The 19,029-nt window shown below is 45.9% G+C and overlaps 1 protein-coding gene across 2 annotated transcripts in view; it reads left to right on the forward strand.

Annotated features, from left to right (window-relative positions):
* The window catches only part of FAM135B (family with sequence similarity 135 member B), a 249,944-nt gene that overhangs the window by 132,645 nt on the left and 98,270 nt on the right, over window positions 1-19,029 (forward strand). For both annotated transcript variants that reach the window (XM_043880471.1, XM_043880470.1), the window contains exon 3: window positions 1,712-1,791. In XM_043880471.1, coding sequence (XP_043736406.1) covers window positions 1,712-1,791 — 80 coding nt within the window. The remainder of the gene's footprint in view (window positions 1-1,711; window positions 1,792-19,029) is intronic.

Below are 19,029 nucleotides of genomic sequence, written 5' to 3' on the forward strand. Positions count from 1 at the left end.
ATATGGGCAGCCTGCACCTGTAGCCCCACACAGCAGTCAGAGGTCACCCAGGAGACCCTTGACAAAATTTCAAAAGTAATTCAATAAAGCCTTTCCAATAAATGGTCCTGAAGCAACCGGACACCGATAGGCCCCAATAAGACAAAAGAGAAACTTAGCTTATCTCACTCCTCATGTAAAAATGACCTCAAAGTGGATCATAGACCTCAATGAAAAATAGAAAGCTTTTAGGAAAACAAAATAGATGAAAGTTTTCGGACTTAGAACTAAGCAGAGAGTTTTTAAACTTGACACAAAACACATTACCCATAAAAAATGGTGAATTCAGCTTCCTCGAGATTAAAAACCTTTGTTTTTTTTTTTTAAACCTTTGTTTTTTAAATGTGCTATAGAGAGGAATGACAGATGAACTACAGTGAGAAGTTTGTGAGGCAAAAGAATATACAGAAAACCCACCAGCATGTCTTTCCTTGGACCCTGAGGTCCCTCGACTGTTTGCTTTCTTCTTCACCTTTGAGAATCTCCTTTTGTTTGTTTTCTATACACTGTCTAGAACTTTTGGCTGTGGTTAGTGAGAATAGGGAAAAATATGTCTATTCCATATTTCCTGGAAGCAGAAGGTATGACAGATCTTTTTCCTTCTTTCTTTTGGGGCTTCCTTGGTGGCTCAGAGGGTAAAGTCTGCCTGCAATGCAGGAGACCTCATTTTACAGATCCGAAACAAGCTAGAGAAGACGTGTGATGTCCTCAGAGTCACGCAGCTCTCACGTGATGTCACCTAGGCTGCACGAGGGCGGTGACTGTGTTCCCTGCTCACAGTATCCTCAGATCGCCGTACACACGCGAACGCGTCACCAGGGCCCTTCTCTGATTGTATTCACAGTGCAACGGACTCAATAGTAGAATAGCTCCCAGCTGTGCGTTCAGTGAGCCATGAGAAACTGATGTGTGCTCATGATCTATTTTACTTCTATTTCAGTTTGTTTTATTCCAAGTCTTTTACCCAATGGGTTTGAAAACAGTGGAAGGGGAGGACAATGATGAGGCCAGACATGTTCTTGCAAATGAAAGAATCATTATTAACTGCGAGGCATAGAACTTCAAAACGTGCTTCCGCACACGTGGCAGAAGAGGGCAAATACGAGTCTCCTGATAGCGTGGGAATCTGCTCGACATTCTGCAATGACCGAATCTAGAAATGGGGGTGACGTGATAAACCCAAAGCGCAGAAATAGACTGGTGACATTGTTTGCCTATAATACCCCCAGGATTAGCAGCTCAGCTACTGTGTTTCTAAAGGAAATATTTGTGTTGCAATGTGATAGCAGTTCAGTTTTTGTATGGATTGTCTATCATGCACTCAACTCCTATTTTCCGTAAAATGGACTTTTTCGACTAGAGAAAAGCCATCTCTCATCACGTACCTGTGGCATATGACTTATTGCTCCCTTGTTTCTATTTCTATTACCGCCAACCTTTTCTGTGTCTCCTAGGATCCTCAGATGTACTTAACTTCCTGTCTCCATCTTGGTCCATCTCACCCCTCCCTGACAGTGCTGGCAAAATAAATCTCTCTCTGATGCTAGACATGCATGCCATTTGGAAACTAGCCCGTTGCCTACAGTCTTTAGGATTAAGTGTAGGTGTTTATAGAAGCAGGCAATAATAAGAAGCCTGATATTCAGCAGCCTGTCCTCTGTTCTTTTCTTAGGTATTATCAGATCCGAGTGACCTTGAAGGTGTCCTCAAGGATCCCCCACAGACTGAGCGCCTCCATCGCTGGGCAGACAGGTGAGCAGGAAGATGCCAGTGGGGCACTTGCTGCCCACTGGTAAGCCTTCATTTATCACTGTAACCAGGGCTTAGCAGGGGGCAGGGTACACAGAGGCACTCAGCAAACCATTGCTGATTGTTGAATAAGTGGATTTTGGAAATGGAGACCCACTGTTGCTTTGGCCCTGTGTTATTGCAAGGGGGACCTGGCTAAAACAAAACAAAACAAAACAAAACAAAACACTCTCCTAGGAGCAGCTGGTATCTGAGGATAATCCTGGCTGTGAGTTCATGCTCAGTCGCTCAGCTGTGTCTGACTCTTTGTGACTCCATGGACTGTAGCCCGCCAGGCTCCTCTGTCCATGGACTGTTCCGAGCAAGAATACTGGAGTGGGTTACCATTTCCTCCTCTAAGGGATCTTCCTGACCCAGGGATCGAACCCGAGTCTCTTGGGTCTCCTGCACTTGCAGGCGGACTCTTTACCACTGAGACACCTGGGAAGCCCCAAACCTGGCTGTAGAGGCTGGCTAAAATCAAATCAGGGAGGAAGAAGATGGGAAATGGCATCCAGCTGGTAGGTAAGAAGAAGCCTGTTGTCAAAGAGGAGTTAATAATCAGTTCGGTGAATGGGACTGAGTCAGTAGGCAGGTGTGGTAGCACTTTCTGTGCACGATAAGGAGTCAAACGCAATACTCCTTGGGAAGAAGGATTGCCAAGGACAATCCAGGTTCTCACCTTGGAGCATCACTAAGGTATCCCAGGCTATCAGCAGGTTCAATGTGATAGCGTTGAGTCAGAAATACAGAACTTATTATGTAAAAAGTAAAGCTAGACATCAGAATTATATTCTGGCAGAAGTATTTGCATTAGTAAGTTTGGGAGAATGTATAGATCAACCGGACCTTAAGAAGAAGGAGACATACTCTGGCTGTAGACATCAGGATTATATTCTGGCAGAAATATTTGCAATAGTAAGTTTGGGAGATTGTATAGATCAACCATACCTTAAGAAGGAGGAGACATACTTTGGAATGGAAGAGAGAGAAGGTAAGGAGACAAAAAGACAGAACCGTGTAAAGGCTGCTTAACTTTCACTCTACAAGGTAGCCAAGAATATCATAGAAATCAAATTCAGTAAGGTCAAGAGTTCTGGTCATTCATAGCTACATTTCCAAAAATTGATTTTGGGTTGCTTTGGCAATTATATTACCCCACTGTTGACAGTGATATTATGGCCAGTAGAGTTGTGTGCAGTTGAATGACTGCAAAGTTAGTGCAGATGTGGTGGTCTGTGTAGCTCCTCCTTGGGGGAGGGTGTGGGAGGTGCAGGGCAGAGGGAGCTCACATGGACCATGCAAGGGACAAGCCAGGGAGGCCGATGGTTTGTGGGCAACAGGCTGGCTGGGGCCTGTGATCCAGAAAGAGAAAGACCCTGGAGACCGCTGGCTTCTCCCCTGACTCCGCAGAGTTAAGCAGTAGGTAGTAGCCAGGCCCCCACATTTCCAAGGAGGTCCTTCTCCTCCACTCTTCACTCCTGCTTTCTCCAGGGAATAAGTCAGGCGTCTGAGACTGGAGGTCACCCCTCTCCTGGGCCCTGTGCTCATTCGGGTGCCCGCAGGTTCCCACTGTGCTGCCACCTGTATTGTGCCTCCTCCCACCCCAGCTTCTGCCAGGAGAAGCTGCATGGAGCTGACTGAGGAGGTAGGATGTTTGAACCCTGATGCTGCACGAACTAGTCACGTGATCCCAGGCCTTGACGACTTGAGCTTCATTTCCTCACCTGACACATGAGGATAAATATCCGTCCTCTGTAGGGCTTTGTCTTACACATTATATGTCTTTTTTTGTTTGTTTGGGCCCTGTCTTTTCTTCTTGGTGAGCCTGGCCAGAGGTTTGTGCATTTTGTTTACCCTTTCAAAGAACCAGATCTTGGTCTTCACTGATTTTTAAAAAAATCTCTATTTTGTTTATTTCCTCACTGATATTTATTATCTAGTTTCTTCTGCTAATTTTTGGCTTTCTTTGTTCTTTTTCTAATTCTTTTAGGTGGTGGGTTAGGTTGTTTGAGATTTTTATTCTTTCTTAAGTAAGGCCTATATTGCTATGAATGTCCCTCTAAGAACTGCTTTTGCTGCATCCCATCGATTTTGTATGGATGTGTATCTTAGAGATTATAAATGTAAAGGGTGTTTTACATGTTATAGAGGTTATTAAAGGAAATGTCCCAAGTCAGAAACAGAACCTTTTTCAAAAAATGTTTAAATTATTTTTTAAAAATTTTTTGAAAATTATTATTAATTGGAAGAAAACTGCTTTAAAATAGAAATAGGAAAAACTCATTGTGTCTAGCAAGGCAGAATTCAGGAGTGGTACAGGCCACACATTCTAGAATTTCCAAGTTCAAATCCTGCTTCTGACACTTCTCAACCTTGTGGACTTAGAAAAGTTATTTTGCCTGTTTGGTTTCTTGGATTCTTCACCTATAAAGTTGGGCTGGTAGGAGGTCCCAAACTCATAGGTTTGTGTTAAGGTTTGAATGAATTATGCAAGGAAATGTCTAGAATGGTCATGACCCATAGTAAGCTCACAATAACCACCAGCAAGTGTAAGTGACGCTGTTACCTGTTCAGAAGTTGTTGACTTAGTGGCATCTGCCACAGGTTGGTGTTGTGGAACACATCCCTGGGGGTGAGAAGATGCTTTCCTGCTCTGGAGGCTCCCAGTCTTCATGGGGAGACAGAAGTCTCACAGTAATTAATACAGTAGAGGTGGGGGCTGAGACGAGATTTTTCTCTCAAAGGCACAACCAGATGAAACAAAAGCATTAGGAAGCCATAAACCCAATGCAGTTCACACAGAAGATGTTGCCTCATAAATTAAGGGGCAGAATTATACATTCATGTTGTCTTTGAAAATATGTTCCTTCTCTGGTAACCATATGATACGGAAATGCACTTTAATTATGCAGGTGATTTAGATTCTACTTCTCTGGATGGGACTTACTTTCTCATTGGGTTTTCCAAGGTAGGTGTTTATGATTTCATTTTGTGAATAAGAAAAAAAAATAGTAACTTACGCTGGGAAATGTAGCCTTAATTGACATACTACAGTGTTTCTTTTTTCAGTACTTTTTAAAAAGGTGACTTGGGAAAAGTTGCTATGGTAAATGGACGGTTCCTTCTTGTCTGAGTTAGCAACATATCTTGTGAGATAGACTAGGACTGTCTCAGAGCTTGCACCAGGTAAGAGTTATCCTCTCCAGGCCTTCTAGAAAGACCCCCACATTACAGAAGGGATACGTGTGTAAAGAGCTGAATACGCCCCAACAGTGACAGTGTGTTCATCTGCTCATGGCGCTGGGTGCAGGGCGTCAGGGGAGCTTGTTCTCTGTGGATGTGGACGTGTGGATGGTTTGGGCTTAGCGGTCAGTACGATTCCAAAGGCCACTGGATCTTGGTCATCACCAAAAATATGAAAGTATAAATTGTAGGTGATCCTCTAATGCTCCACCGAGGCCAGATACCTCTGGCTCTTCCAGAACTTTTCAGAGTCCTCCTATAAGCCAGAATCCTAACGTTGAGAGACACAGAGATGACTAAAGGTGAATAAAAACATGAGGGTTACAATGTTCCAGGAAGAGAAACCAGAAGTAAAATTTTTTTTGTTTTGTTTTCAATGTGATTCTGCCTGATTTGAAGGTTTGCATTTTGTGGGTTTCACAGATTTATTTGCTGAGTTCAGGGTTACAGGTAATTGTCTGTGTCTGTGAATGAATGTTATGTATGCTTACCCTTGGCTGTTTCCTTTCACCCAAGTGATGCTATTTAATAGGTTTTGCAACCCTTCCTACCTGGAGATGTCAAAAAATATTATTTTCTCTTAGGGGGATGATCAATTAAGCCATATACGGGGGAGGGACACTGCTTAAACTTACCGAGGCTGTTAAGTGGTTCGGCACAAACAGACATCTGCTAGTCACTGCTCATCAAAGCAAGGAAAGGATGAGCAGTAAATTGTGGAAGCGTGAAAAAATTGCCATGATTAGTTTTAGTAATGTTTTGAGAGGTAATTTACATTTTCATTAAGTGAAAGCTTTTAAGAGTTTCACCATGTAAGGGGTGGGGAGAGACATTTATTCTTCAAATGAATCAAACTAATTTCTTTTCAGGGCCCATTAAAGTGCAGCTAAATATCAAATATGCCTGTTTTCATGGAGAGTATTAATCAGGTAAAAAACGCCCCAGCTCCTAGGCACTGAGAACTCTCCTGGGGTCAGAGGAGAGTGCTGCTCAAGAAGGCTGTCAAAAAGGACATGTCTGGGGGCGTCCAGACCTGAAGGATGTTGTCACCTCTGCTCCTCACAAAAGTCATCTTGGAAACTCTGAAACCAGGGCCCCTCACCTTGGGCTCCCAGTGTAGACCGTGAATCTGCTCTGCCAGCTGGTTCAGTGATCAGCTCACTGGGGGTCCAAGCCAGAATTGTTGTCCGTCTTTGTCCTTGAGATCAAATCTTAAAATCTGCTCAACCTCCAAGGTCCCTCTTTGGGAAGATTTCTTCAGTCTCTTGTACCCTGGTTTCATCCCTCTCTGCTTCGACTTAAGGGGCTTCCCAGGTGGCTCAGTGATAAGGAATCTGCCTGTCAGTGCAGGAGACGCAGGTTCGATCACTGGGTCAGGGAGATCCCCTGGAGGAGGAAATGGCAACCCTCTCCATTATTCTTGCTTGGAAAATTTAATGCACTGAGGAGCTTGGGCTGCAGTCTACAGGGGTTGCAAAGTTGGACACAACTGAGAGACTGAACACACACACACACACACACACACACTGCTTTTAATGCCTGTCCCTTTCTTCCTCACCTTCCACCCCTCTAGTCCACTCGGGTGGCAGAAAGGATTTGTGCTGGTTCTCCCGGTGATCCCTGTCCCTGTGAGAATCCCTCATTCCCTGTCTGAACGTCCTCACTGCCTGAACACACGTGGCGTGTGTCGCTCCCCGTCTCATGCGATTCCCCGGCCCCTTTGCTCTCGGGACCTGCCTTTGGCCCTCTGTGTTGGAGGACCCAGGCCCAGGCTCCCGGGAACATGCTGTCCGAGATCTGAACTTGCCTGGGAGTTTGAAGCCCAACATCCCCCATTCCCACCCCCAGCCCTTGCCACGAGCCTGTGATTATCAGTGCACGCGTGTGGAGGTGCGCTCCTGTCGGGGGATGAAACAGGCTGAGATGTAGCTCCCCCTCCAGAGTCCCCTGCAGGAGCAGGCTGGCGCTGCCTTCGTGGGGACCTGTGTTGAGATGCACCTCTGCCTGCCTTCCCTGCTTTCCCTTCCCTGGGTCCCTGCTTCCCTGATCTCATGGGACACACATGTGCTAAACCATCTGCACACAGGTCCTCATCTCTGCATCTGCTCTTTATCATCTTTCCCCAGAAACCACGGGAAGTGGTACAGCCACTCTTTATCATGAGGGAGGCAGGGTGTGGAGTCAGCCAAACCCATGTTCCCTGGCGTTCCTGGTGACCCTGTGCCAGCAGCCTCTATAGAAATGACCCTGAAGGACCATTTGGGGCATCAGTGAAAGTACTGTGTGTGGGTATTTAATGGACTTCCTGTCGCCTGGGAGCCTGCGTGTATACCTGCACGTCAGAACATAAGGTCTTGGGTCACTTTTGTACCACATTTGTCAGGAGGAGTCCCCTGATCTGGCTATCCCACATTTAATGAGCTTTCAGTCTAGATACTTACACAGCATCAGACCCTGGTTCCTGGAACTGGCTGTGTGTGAGGCCCAGCTATCACAGAGCTGGATGGCTGAGGCTGCTGTCCTGGAGCTCCAGGGCTGGGGTGGGGAACTGAGGGGTGAGTGAAAACCACCAGAGTGACAAGGGAAGGGGGGGGGCTTTGACCTCAAGGCAGCCTCCCCAGGAAGGCTTGGCTGCTCTCTTCCTGAGCCGGTCTTCTGCAAGCACACTTGACTTCCAGGTGTCCTGCCTTCGGTTCAGGTCGCCAGTGCAAATCTCTCTGTGTGCAGAAAGTGAGCAGAGTCCTGCCATCAGGTCTGTAAAGCCTCAGCTGCCCGGTGCCTTCCTCTATCAGCTGCCCATGCCTCCCTCCATCAGCTGCCGGTGCCTCCCTCCATCAGCTGCCCCAGTGCCTCCCTCCATCAGCTGCCCCAGTGCCTACCTCCATCAGCTGCCCTGGTGCCTCCCTCCATCAGCTGCCCAGTGCCTCCCTCCATCAGCTGCCCGTGCTTCCCTCCATCAACTGCCTGGGTGCCTCCCTCCATCAGCTGCCCCAGTGCCTACCTCCATCAGCTGCCTGGGTGCCTCCCTCCATCAGCTGCCTGTGCCTCCCTCCATCAGCTGCCCATGCTTCCCTCCATCAGCTGCCCGGTGCCTACCTCCATCAGCTGCCCAGGTGCCTCCCTCCTCGCTGAACAAGGCTCCTGGGCCCCCTGCCCAGCCCTGCTCAGGCAGCAGCACCATCAGGGTGCGCCCGCATGTGCATGGGGACACCTTGCACCCGGGGAACCATGTTTCAGGGAAACACACCTGGAGAGAAAGGTGAGGGAGAGGGCAGGGCCCCTGAAGCGTAAGCCAGAGAAGATGCATATGCATCAGAGACACATGCCTGCTGCTGGCAGAGAGAACAGTCTTCATCTCTCTACCCCACTCGCAGGCTAGAGAAGCAGGAGGCTGCATCCTACGCTCCCTGCATGACCTTGGACTCGGTTCTAGCCTCCCTGTGCCTCATTTTCCTTCTCTGTAAAATGGCAAACAGTAATAATATTAATAACAGTAACCTCTTCATGGGGTTGTGAGCATTTTAAGTAGGAATACATGTAAGTACTTAGAGGGGAGCCTGCCATTCTAAGCCCTCAGTAAATGCTGGCTATTTTTAGTTTTATTACAAAAGCCGGAATCAGCAGACTTGGGTGAAATTTACACGGACTGAAATGTTAGTCCTGATGGGTTTTGCGGTTTATTCAGTACCTGTTTCTCTGCGGCCTCCTATGTGTCAGGCACTGTTTCTGGAGCTCTTGGGCCTCCAGATGCCCAACTCCGGATGTTATTATCTGCAGAAGCAGTGAACATCTCATCTCTGGAGGCTTCATGCAGAAGTTTTCACATGGCAGAAGGCAGTGGCTAATGAAAAGAACATTGCTTGATAGTGTACATATATATATATATATATGCAGAGCCATTCCAGTCTTTTTTATTTTTATTTATTTATTTTTAAAATATTTATTTATTTCGCTGTGCCAGTCTTAGTTGCAGCATGTAGGATCTAGTTCCCTGGTAAGGGATCGAACCCCATTCCCCTGCATCGGGAGCTCAGAGTGTTAGCCACTGGGCCACCAGGAAAGTCCCCAGTCTTTTCTAAAATAAAGAGACATTATTATTATTATCATTATGTACTTATAGGAATAAGTTAATCCTCAGTGTGGAAGTTGCTGCTTATGTTTACACACCAGAGACCTGGTACCACGTTGCTTCTTCATTCAGTTCTGGCTCCCTGGTGCCTGCCGGAGTGCCTGGGACACTGTTGGCATAACAGGTGTGCTTATTGTGTTAGTGAATAAAGACCAGAGGGCAGATCTTGGGCTTGAATGAAAGGAACAGGGAGGCTGAATTCCACGCAATTAAAAAAATAATAATAATAAGCTTTTGAAGCCTCAGTGAACAGGTTGTTTTGAAAGGAAGCATTTCAGTGGGAAAGGATGCTGTTTTGAGTTCTCAATAGTCAAGCAGTTGTTTTTAAAAAAGCTGATGATTATTTAGAAAAAGCCCCAAAGTATGCAGCAGAGGCTGGATAACTTCTTTCTGATTCGGCCAAGTGGTCACTGAGGGTCTGAGAATGGACCACAGGGTGTGGACTTTGGAGTGATGACGTGGGGGGTGTCCAGGAGGGGGTGGCCGGGAGTGGGGTTGTTCAGGACCTCTCGATCCACTGCAGTTTCTCCCAGTGTGGCCCAGGGGCCTCCCCTCACAGGATCCCCTAGGGACTCACAAGCAGTCAGCTTCTTGATCCATCCTGCCCCGCCTCCTAAGTCAGAATTTCAGAGTAAGGCGAGATGATACGTGGATAAAATGCTGAAGAGGAAATTCACAGGGGGACACACAAGAGCAGAACCTTAGAGTTCCGTAATTGCAGCTAAGGAGTTGATGCTAATGATGGATAATTGGATGAGTTAGTCTTCTCCCTTTAGTGACTTACAGTTACAAGAAGAGATGCTGAAGTCTTAACACCTTAATGTAAAAGACAAGTCCCTGAGGATGGGCCCAAGCAGCAGAGGGTCTTTATTTTCCATCTGCTGACAGGTGTGCTTTTATCCATTTCCTCTGGAGAACAATGCGATCATGAAATGAAAAGGAATATTTTCTGCTGAGCTGGCTGAGGCTGATAGACAAGTAGAATAGTAACTGCCATATACTGCAGAAAGACTGCTTCTCTTTGGTCCAAACTGTCCTAAATGTGTACCCTGACTCGGGCATAAGCTATCATTTTACCATGATGAATGATTAAGTCGATCCTGTAAATGGGCTTCCTAGATGGCACAGTGGTAAAGAATATGCTTCCCAATGTAAGAGATGCAAGAGATGAGGGTTCAATTCCTGAGTCGGGAAGATTTCATGGAGGGGGGATGTGGCAACCCACTCCAGTATTCTTGCCTGGAGAATCCCATGGACAGAGGAGCCTGGCAGGCTACAGTCCACGGGGTTGCAAAGAGAAGGACACCCCTGAGCGCACACACACATGTCTTGTCAATATTCTCATGTGTAGAATGAGGGTGTCTGCAGCCCCGTTTACATATGGATTTCTTTTTAATTCCAGGGAGCACACAGAGGCAGGGTCAGATGCATCAGAACCTCTGGAATAGAGGGAGGAGAAGCATACTGAAGGGCACAGCCCCTGCTGCCGGAGCTTCTGCCCTGTCCCCGCGGAGCCCCAGAGCCATGTCGAAACCCCACCCAGGCTCACTCTAGCCTTTTATAGAGTGCCTTTGATTCATGGTGCTATTTCTGTGCACCCAGTAAAAAAAAATATATCAGGAAAATGTTACTTGAGGCTCCACTCAGAGCAAAATTCCTCGACAGGTGCCTGGCGATTTAAATAAGATCCATGTGAAAGCAGAGTGAGGTTGTCCTGGAGAGGGGGTTACTGGATTAGGCTTTCCCACACATGGGCTCTCCAGGCTTCTGTCTAATAAGCTTTTCTTTCCCTGACAGCCCAAGATAAGAGGATGGATTGATGTTAGAACTGCTCAGGCAGGAAGATGAACAGAAAATGCCTGTCTTACCTTTTCATATCTGTAGGGTATTTGGACAGTTACAGAAACAGGAGTTACTGTTTTGTCTTGGTGGCTACTTGTGACAATCATACCAGAGGCTGTGAGGAATGCGTGACCTCTGAAGGGCATGGCCTTGTACTCAGAATGTTCCTGAAGGAAAAACTTGTTTTTCTTTACTCCATAATTTTTTTTTTCTGTAATAATACATCCACTTTAAGTAGATGGTGATGTTCTAAAAGACTACTTGGCTTGACCCCAGACACACATATTCTCAGGGAAACTCGGAAATCTAAATGCACAAAGCCATCCAGCCTAGAATTAAAAAAAAAAAAAAAAAAAAAACAAAACTTTCCTGATGTATAGCTAATTTGCAGTTGTTAATTTCTGCTGTTCAGCCAAATGATTCAGTTGTACATATGCAGTACATGCATTCTTTTTCACGCCCTCCTCCACTGTGGCCTATCACAGGATACAGAATATGTAACCCTGTGCTGTGCGCTGGGACCTTGCTGTTTATGCATCCTGTATATCGTAGTTTGCATCTGATCATCTCAGACTCCCCGTCCATCCCTCCCCCACCTTCTCCTCCCCCTGGGCGCCCTCAAGTCTGTGGTCTGTTCTCTGGGTCCCTGAGTCTGTTTCTGTTTAGTAGGTAAGTTCGTTTGTATCACGTTTTAGATCCCATGTGTAAGTGACATCGCATGGTGTGTGTCTTTCTCCCTCTGACTTTTTTCGCTTAGTAAGTGAAGTAATGATAGTCTCTAGACCCATCCATGTTGCTGCAAATCAGTCCCAGAATTTTTCCGTCCAAGTCCATTGCAGCAATTTCTCTCCATCCCTCTCAGACTCACCTCACTTACAACCATTGCCCAAGGCCGGCCTGCATCACCTTCACACAGAAGCCAGGGTTATGTACTTTATAGGCAATTCAGATTACATCAGGCCCTTACTCAAAGTCTGCTAATGATGGTGATGACGATGACAATGACCCAGAATGCTTACTGTGTGCTAGGCACTGTTCTGTTCTTTGCATATATTACATTTTCTCACCTCTCACAACTCTACAGGGTAGGTGTTATTCTTATCGCCACTTTACAGATGAAGATACTGATGAGGACGCCTGGGAAGATGTGGGTTCAGGATCCCATCCAAGAGTCTAGATCTTAACCACTGCGTCACATTGCTTCCTGCGAACCTGGGAACAAAATCCAAAGTCCTTAGCAGGTCCTGGTGGCCCCGCATGGTCTGATCCTTGACTTTGCCCTTACACTCATGTTGTGCCCTCTTTCCATCACTCTTACTCTTCCTCGAATATCAAGCTCATTCCCAACTCAGAGCTCTGAACTTTGGGGGTCCCTCCCCCTGGAAGTTGGTCTTTCCTCTCCCAGTCTTAGCCTGGCTTGCTCTGTCAATGAATTCAGGTCAGGTTTCTGCTCAAATGTCACCTCCTCAGAGAGGCTCCTTGCTCATTTATAAAAAAAAAAATAGATTTCCTGTTGTAACTTAATTTCTTATTCTGCTTTATTTTTCTTCAGACTACTTCAACTAGTTTTATTACATATTTATTGTCTGTGTCTCCTCTACAATTTAATAATAATGCTGCTTTTCAGTAAATCATCACTGAGTGTTTTCTATGTGCCAGGAAATAGAATGCTTCAAATGTGTTTAGTATTTATGGGTATGGATGTACTTTATTATCACACTTTTCCTAAGCGATAAGTTACATGAATAGGCCCTGTTTTTTAGAAGAGGAAATTTGGATGTGGCGTGCCTGAGGACCGGTTCAGGGTCCCCCAGGTAGTGGTTCATGGAGCCAGGGTTCAATCCCAGTGAGTCTGACTCCAGAGTCTGGTGGGTCCTGTGTGTTGCCTGCTCCACTCGCAGTGTTGATGGCAAGACCTATGCTGAGCATCCGCTGGAGGAAGACGTCAGCTGTGCTGAAGAGTGGGCTTGCTACCCCGCTGGTCCAGCAGGATGAACCAGAACTACTCCTTGGACCACTTCCCTATGCCCACCTCCACATGGCATCAAATTTCAAGTCCCATCCCTTGAGATTTTCTCCTCTTCCTCGTGCCTCTTGGGTCCCTTCCAAGCTCACAGACCCCATTCTGGTCATGCTCAGTATTCTTTCCTCATCTCAACCTTCTCCCAGCCTCGCTCCCTTCACGCTTCAGCCCTCATTACTTCCATAGATGCTGCAGTAGCAACGTCAGACCCTTAGGGGCTGCCCTGCCAGTGCCCCGTGGACGTGCTTTGAGGGTGCTGTATGTGCATGCATGCTGCGTTGCTTCAGTCCTGTCCGACTCTTTGTGGTGCCAAGGACTGAAGCCTGCCCAGCTCCTCTGTCCATGGGATTCTCCAGGCAAGAATACTGGAGTGGGCTGCCATGCCCTCCTCCAGGGGATCTTCCTGACCCAGGGATTGAATTCGCTTCTCTTATGTCACTTGAATTAGACAGATGGGTTCTTTACCACTAGCACCACCTGAGAAGGATCACCCAGTATACTGAACATGTCATCCCAACTTTACTGTTTAAATATATCCAACGTTTTTTTAAAAGACGCAGTGAGCCAAATGTTTATCATTATTTTAATGAGTGTTTATGCCTGGAAGACCTATTGAAGAACATAAAGTAGAGGTTACAGTCTATTTGGGTTCAAATCCTGGGTCCCCCTCTTTGATACAGTGAAACAAGTGCCTGATGCCTTGTTTCCACATGTGAAACCAACAGCAAGACCAGACCGTCTCTCACAGGCTCCCCTTGAAGATTCGGTTAGGTGATGCTCATCCCCGACAAGCGGCAGCAGCATTCAAGTGTCAGCTCCTTTCCTCCTCCTGTTCTCTCTCCCATATTTCAGCTGTGCACCCCTGCAGAACTGACTTGGCAGGGACATCCATCTTTCACTTGTCCCGGTATGCACAGATCTGACATGTGACACCATGCCCACAGGCTCCTCCTTGTAGCATCATTGCAAGGGGCAGAGTCAGTGTATCTGCATGAAAGTGAAAATGAAAGTCACTCGGTCGTGTCTGACTCTCTGTGACCCCATGGACTATACAATCCATGGAATTCTCCATGCCAGGATAGTGGAGTGGGTAGCCTTTCCCTTCGCCAGGGGATCTTCCCAACCCAGGAATCAAACCTGGGTCTCCTGCATTGCAGGCCAATTCTTTACCAGCTGAGCCACCAGGGAAACCCAAGAATACTGGAGTGGGCAGCCTATCCCTTCTCCTGCGAATCTCCCCGACCCAGGAATCAAACCGGGGTCTCCTGCATTGCAGGCCAATTCTTTACCAACTGAGCTATCAGGGAAGTGGGATGGCCTTAACTCCCTGAGGAGGCAGACGTGCCCTGGTCCCCTGACCCCCAGACGGGGGATCCGCATCACGCTGTTTGAGTAGGTGCTCCATTTTTGGCTGAAAGGAAGTGAGTCCTCTTTTCTCTCCTCCACTGGAAGTGGTGTAAATAGAGACTGACTTCACAGACGTAGCTTTCTCCAAACAACTGTATGGATGTTCTCTCCAAAACCCTTTCTTCCCTCTCCACCTGATGCCATATTATTCCTCTAGTCTAACTGAGGAATTTAGATTGGTGGTTCTCACCCACTCCGTTTGTGAACTGTGATTTTGAGTCTAGCCTTTGGCATTGGTTTGCAGGGTGTGTTGTGGTCACTGTCAAAATTTAATTTTAATAACCCATAGGATGCCTCTTTTTACCTGTAGGTGGTACACTTCCCCCACTCCAAATTAAGTGTGTCCTTTTGGCTTCTGTTTTTGCAGTATTTATGACATTGTAACTGAATGGTCGCTTGAGCATTTGTTTTTCCCCTTTACCCTAGTATAAGTCTCAGGAGGACAGAAACTCGCTTACTGACACCACTCACGCACCTGCTATCACACCTTTGTGACTCAGTGCGGATATGTTGAGTCAGTGGACTGATGGATGGATGAAAGGATGAGTAGATGAATGCCAAGCATTCACATCACTTCCAGACCTCATTGAAAGATGCTTTCCCTTTCATCTAAATCCTCTTTGAAAGCTTCACCTGAGCACACGTTCTCCAGTATCGATTGCCTTGGTTTAGAGCAGTTCAGGTCGATATTATTAAAGTTTAAAACATGATAAAAGTCATGACTCCTAAAAATGAATGTTCTTGTTTATCTTCATTGAAGTAAATGTACTTTGCCTCAGCCTTCTGAAATATGTGCCAATGGATGACCCATATTTTCCTGGATTGGTAGCAATGGCAGTAATGAATTTCTATTGATTTTGCAACTGAATATACCAGGCACTGTGCTAGGTATTTCATAAATACTATTTTATCAATCCTCATAACAATCTTTGGAGAGAAGTTATCTCTGTTTCCATTTTCAAAGGAGGAATCCATCTCAAAGATTTTATAAATCAGTAGAATCAAGGAGTCGGGCATTTCTGAATCCTTGCCACAGTTGGAGTGTTAATTTTGTTTGAAATGGATAACTTGACTTCTCTCTATTTTTATTATTTTTAGTAATGGTAAAATGAGAAAGACATTTTTTTGAATATTAAAAAGCCAATAGGTTTAAGTATTTATACATTTTTTCAAGCCAAAAATGTATATTTTTAAAATTTCACATTCAATAAAAGTCAACAAAAGAAGATAGATTTCCTAGGTCTATTTGAGCAAAAAGAATCTATCTTTTGCAGATTAATGTAAGAGATTATTCAATTAGTCAGTTCTACATCAGCTAATATCACAATATTCAGAGAAATGCTTTGTGTTATGTGAGCTTGTAATCACAGGTTTGACAATGTTTAGAGAACATTTTCTGGGGAAGGAGATGGTGAGCAGAAGTGGGCGTGGTCTCCAGGGAAGTGGGTGTGGTCTCCAGGGAAGTGGGTGTGGTCTACAGGGAAGCAAAGTGCCACACCAAGGAGAAGAACCAGCAGAGGCAGAGGTGATGTGGTGACAAGGAGGGTGGCATTCAACTGTGGCTGCAGGAAAATGAACTAGGGAGCCTGGAAGGTGATGAGGCTAAACAGAGGCAGGTGGGCTTTGAGGACAATATGAGGGGGGAAAAGCTTTCCCTTTATCTTAAAAGGAATGGAAAGATACTGAAGGGCTTGAAGCAGAGGAGCAGCTTGGTTCTATTTGCATATAGAAAATACACTTCTTCAGAAACATTGTGAAGCTTTGGAACCAGAGACAGGTTGCTCAGACTGAAGGCGATTGAACTGTCCAGGTGAGAGGCCAGCTAAGAGTGAGCAAGTTGGTTGGTGGTTAGGATAGAGAGAAGTGAGCCTTCAATGAGGATCACACTTGGAAGGCCTGGGAGATGGTGACTCTCAGATTTCTCATTCACATGACAGGCTGGCTCATAGAGCCATATACTAAAATAAGGAACGCCAGGTGAGAAACAGATAGTTTAATCTTTTTTTCTTTTTTGCCCCCCCTCTCATTGGGGTTTGCAGAATTTACTTTGGAACATGTTAGGTATGTGGTGCCTTTGAAAACCCAAACAGAAGATCACAACTAGGCAACCGGCCTTAGAGGCCTTGAACATTGAGAAGTCTGGGTGATTACAGATGCATGGATTTCATTGGCTGACTGTGTGCTACATTTTATGTACAGGACTTAGAGAACGTGTGAAAGAGGCAAATGTAGTTCAGTCACAGGGCTTACCTTTTGTTGGAAGAGAAGACAGTCACTATGCCTCCAATGGTACCGTAAGCTTTGGGGTAACACCAAATACCATAAGGGAGGTAGGGAGTGATGCTAAGGATGGCAGAGAGGCGGCTGTGATAAGGAGGCAGAAGACAGTTACCCAAGCATCAAGAGGAAACTGGTGGGACTTGGTCTAACCGAGACAATGCAAGAGAGTAGTTTAAGGAGGAAGGGTTGACCGACTTTGCAGAATGCTTCTGAGGATTGAAGTACGATGTGCACTAGAACTTTCCTGAAAATCTTGCAGGCGGGTAGAGCATTCATCACCTTGATAGGAGCTCTTTGGGCAGTGAGAAGGGTCCAGAAAATATATTTTGGAGGGGGGACACTGATGTATGAGTAAAACGATGAAGAAATGGAGACAGCCAGTACGGGCATTCTTTGGGTAAGTGTCACTGCTGAGGCATGGAGGGAGACAGAGTGGTAGCCAGAAGGGCTGTGAGTTTTGGCTATTGTTTGTATTTTATTTCTAATGAGAGAAAGTTGACTTCACTTCAAAGGCATTGGAAAGGATCTAGTCTGGGAGAAGTTAAATCTGTAAAATAAAGTAGGGAAAGTCATTGGAACTCTCCTGTCATTAAAGGTTTACTTTTCTCAGCCCCAGTCCAATGGCTGCTGAGATGAACTACAGCATGACTGAATCCCAAGAAATGCATGTAGACGTGTAAATAAACAGTTAGGAGCGTGATCATGGGGCTTCTCAGGTGGCGCTAGTGGTAAAGAACCCACCTGCCAATGCAGGAGACATAAGAAATGCAGGTTTGATCCTTAGGCTGGGAAGATACCCTCAAAGAGGGCATGGCAACCCCCTCCAGTATTCTTGCCTGGAGAAAACCCATGGACAGAGGAGCCTGGTGGGCTACAGTCCATAGGGTCACAAAGAGTCGGACAGGACTGATGAGCCAAGCACGTGTGATCATTAGACATGTGCTGCTATGGTGGCCCAGCCTTGGGGGAGGGTGTCCAGGCAGTGAGCTGCCACCCCCCACATCCTGACCCCAGCTCACGCCAGCTAGGTGATTGTGGTCGTGGCACACATCAGCAAGTTTGCACTATCCCCTCTGCGCCAGGGTGGAGATGTTGAGAAAAATGAGCCTGAGAGAAGAGACCATCTGGTAATTGAATCTAAGGCTTCAGTAATTAATGCCGAGGACCTAGGCCTAGGCGTGCATTGATTTTGGAGCCAACTGGCTAAGCGTTGGCTGACACCCAGCCAGGTGCTGCTGTGACTTTTAGATGCTGTTTATAGAATTTGCTCAGACACAAAGGCACTAAAGCATCCTTGGAAACAGCCCTTCGGCGCCCCACTGAGCGTTGAGGGAGGGCACTGTGGGACGGGAGGAAGGCCCTGGACTTGGAGGTTGAATTCTGGGTCCCGGTACTAGCTCTGCCCTTGGGCTGGGTCTGCCATCTTCTTGAGCCTCCCAGTTCCTTTCTGAATTGGATTTACAGAACTGTGTTGTTTTCTCTTTGCTCTTAGTCCCCATTTTGACTTGTGGATTCTCATCTGTGAAATGGGTTTATGGAATTATGTGCTTTCCTTTTAGCTCTTAATCCCCACATTGATGTGTGGATTCTCAGACTTAGGATAGTGGCTCAGATGAAAAAAGGAAAATTTTCCTTCCTCAATGAGGACTCAGTCTACATTTGGGGGTAGCCAGGCAAATGCTCTACCTATTACTTTGCTAGAGTCTTATTGAGGACCTTTATTCAAAGCACTCAAAAGTCACAGGGAAGAGACCCAAATGACCATCCTATTGTCTGTGTCATCAGGTAGCTTGTAGGATGATGGAGAAGAAAGAAGAGGGCATGTGGGTGAGGATGAGGTGATGCCAAGTTGAATGAAATAGAAGGTGGAATATGCACAACAGAGGTGTGAATGTAGAAGGATAAAGTGTATTGTTAATACAAATAATGACACCAGTCACCGTCTTATTTAAGTTTCACCATAACACTTTAGAAGAAGAGATTTTCATGGTTAGTTTACACATGAAGAACATTAGGCTTAGAAAACAAAAATAATTTGCAGGTGGGTATATAATTGGAAAAACTGAAAAATAATAATTTGGAAAGATGCATGCACACCTGTGTTCATAGCAGCACTATTTACAACAGCCTAAAGTTCCTAAGTGTTCCTCAACAAATGAATGGATGAAGAAAAAAAAAAAAATATATATATATATATATATATAGAGAGAGAGAATGGAATATTATTCAGCCATAGAAAAGAATGAAATTCTTCCATTTGCAGCAATGTGGATGG

This window comes from Cervus elaphus, chromosome 21 (assembly GCF_910594005.1).
Source record: "Cervus elaphus chromosome 21, mCerEla1.1, whole genome shotgun sequence".
In the NCBI taxonomy this organism is placed as follows: domain Eukaryota; kingdom Metazoa; phylum Chordata; class Mammalia; order Artiodactyla; family Cervidae; genus Cervus; species Cervus elaphus.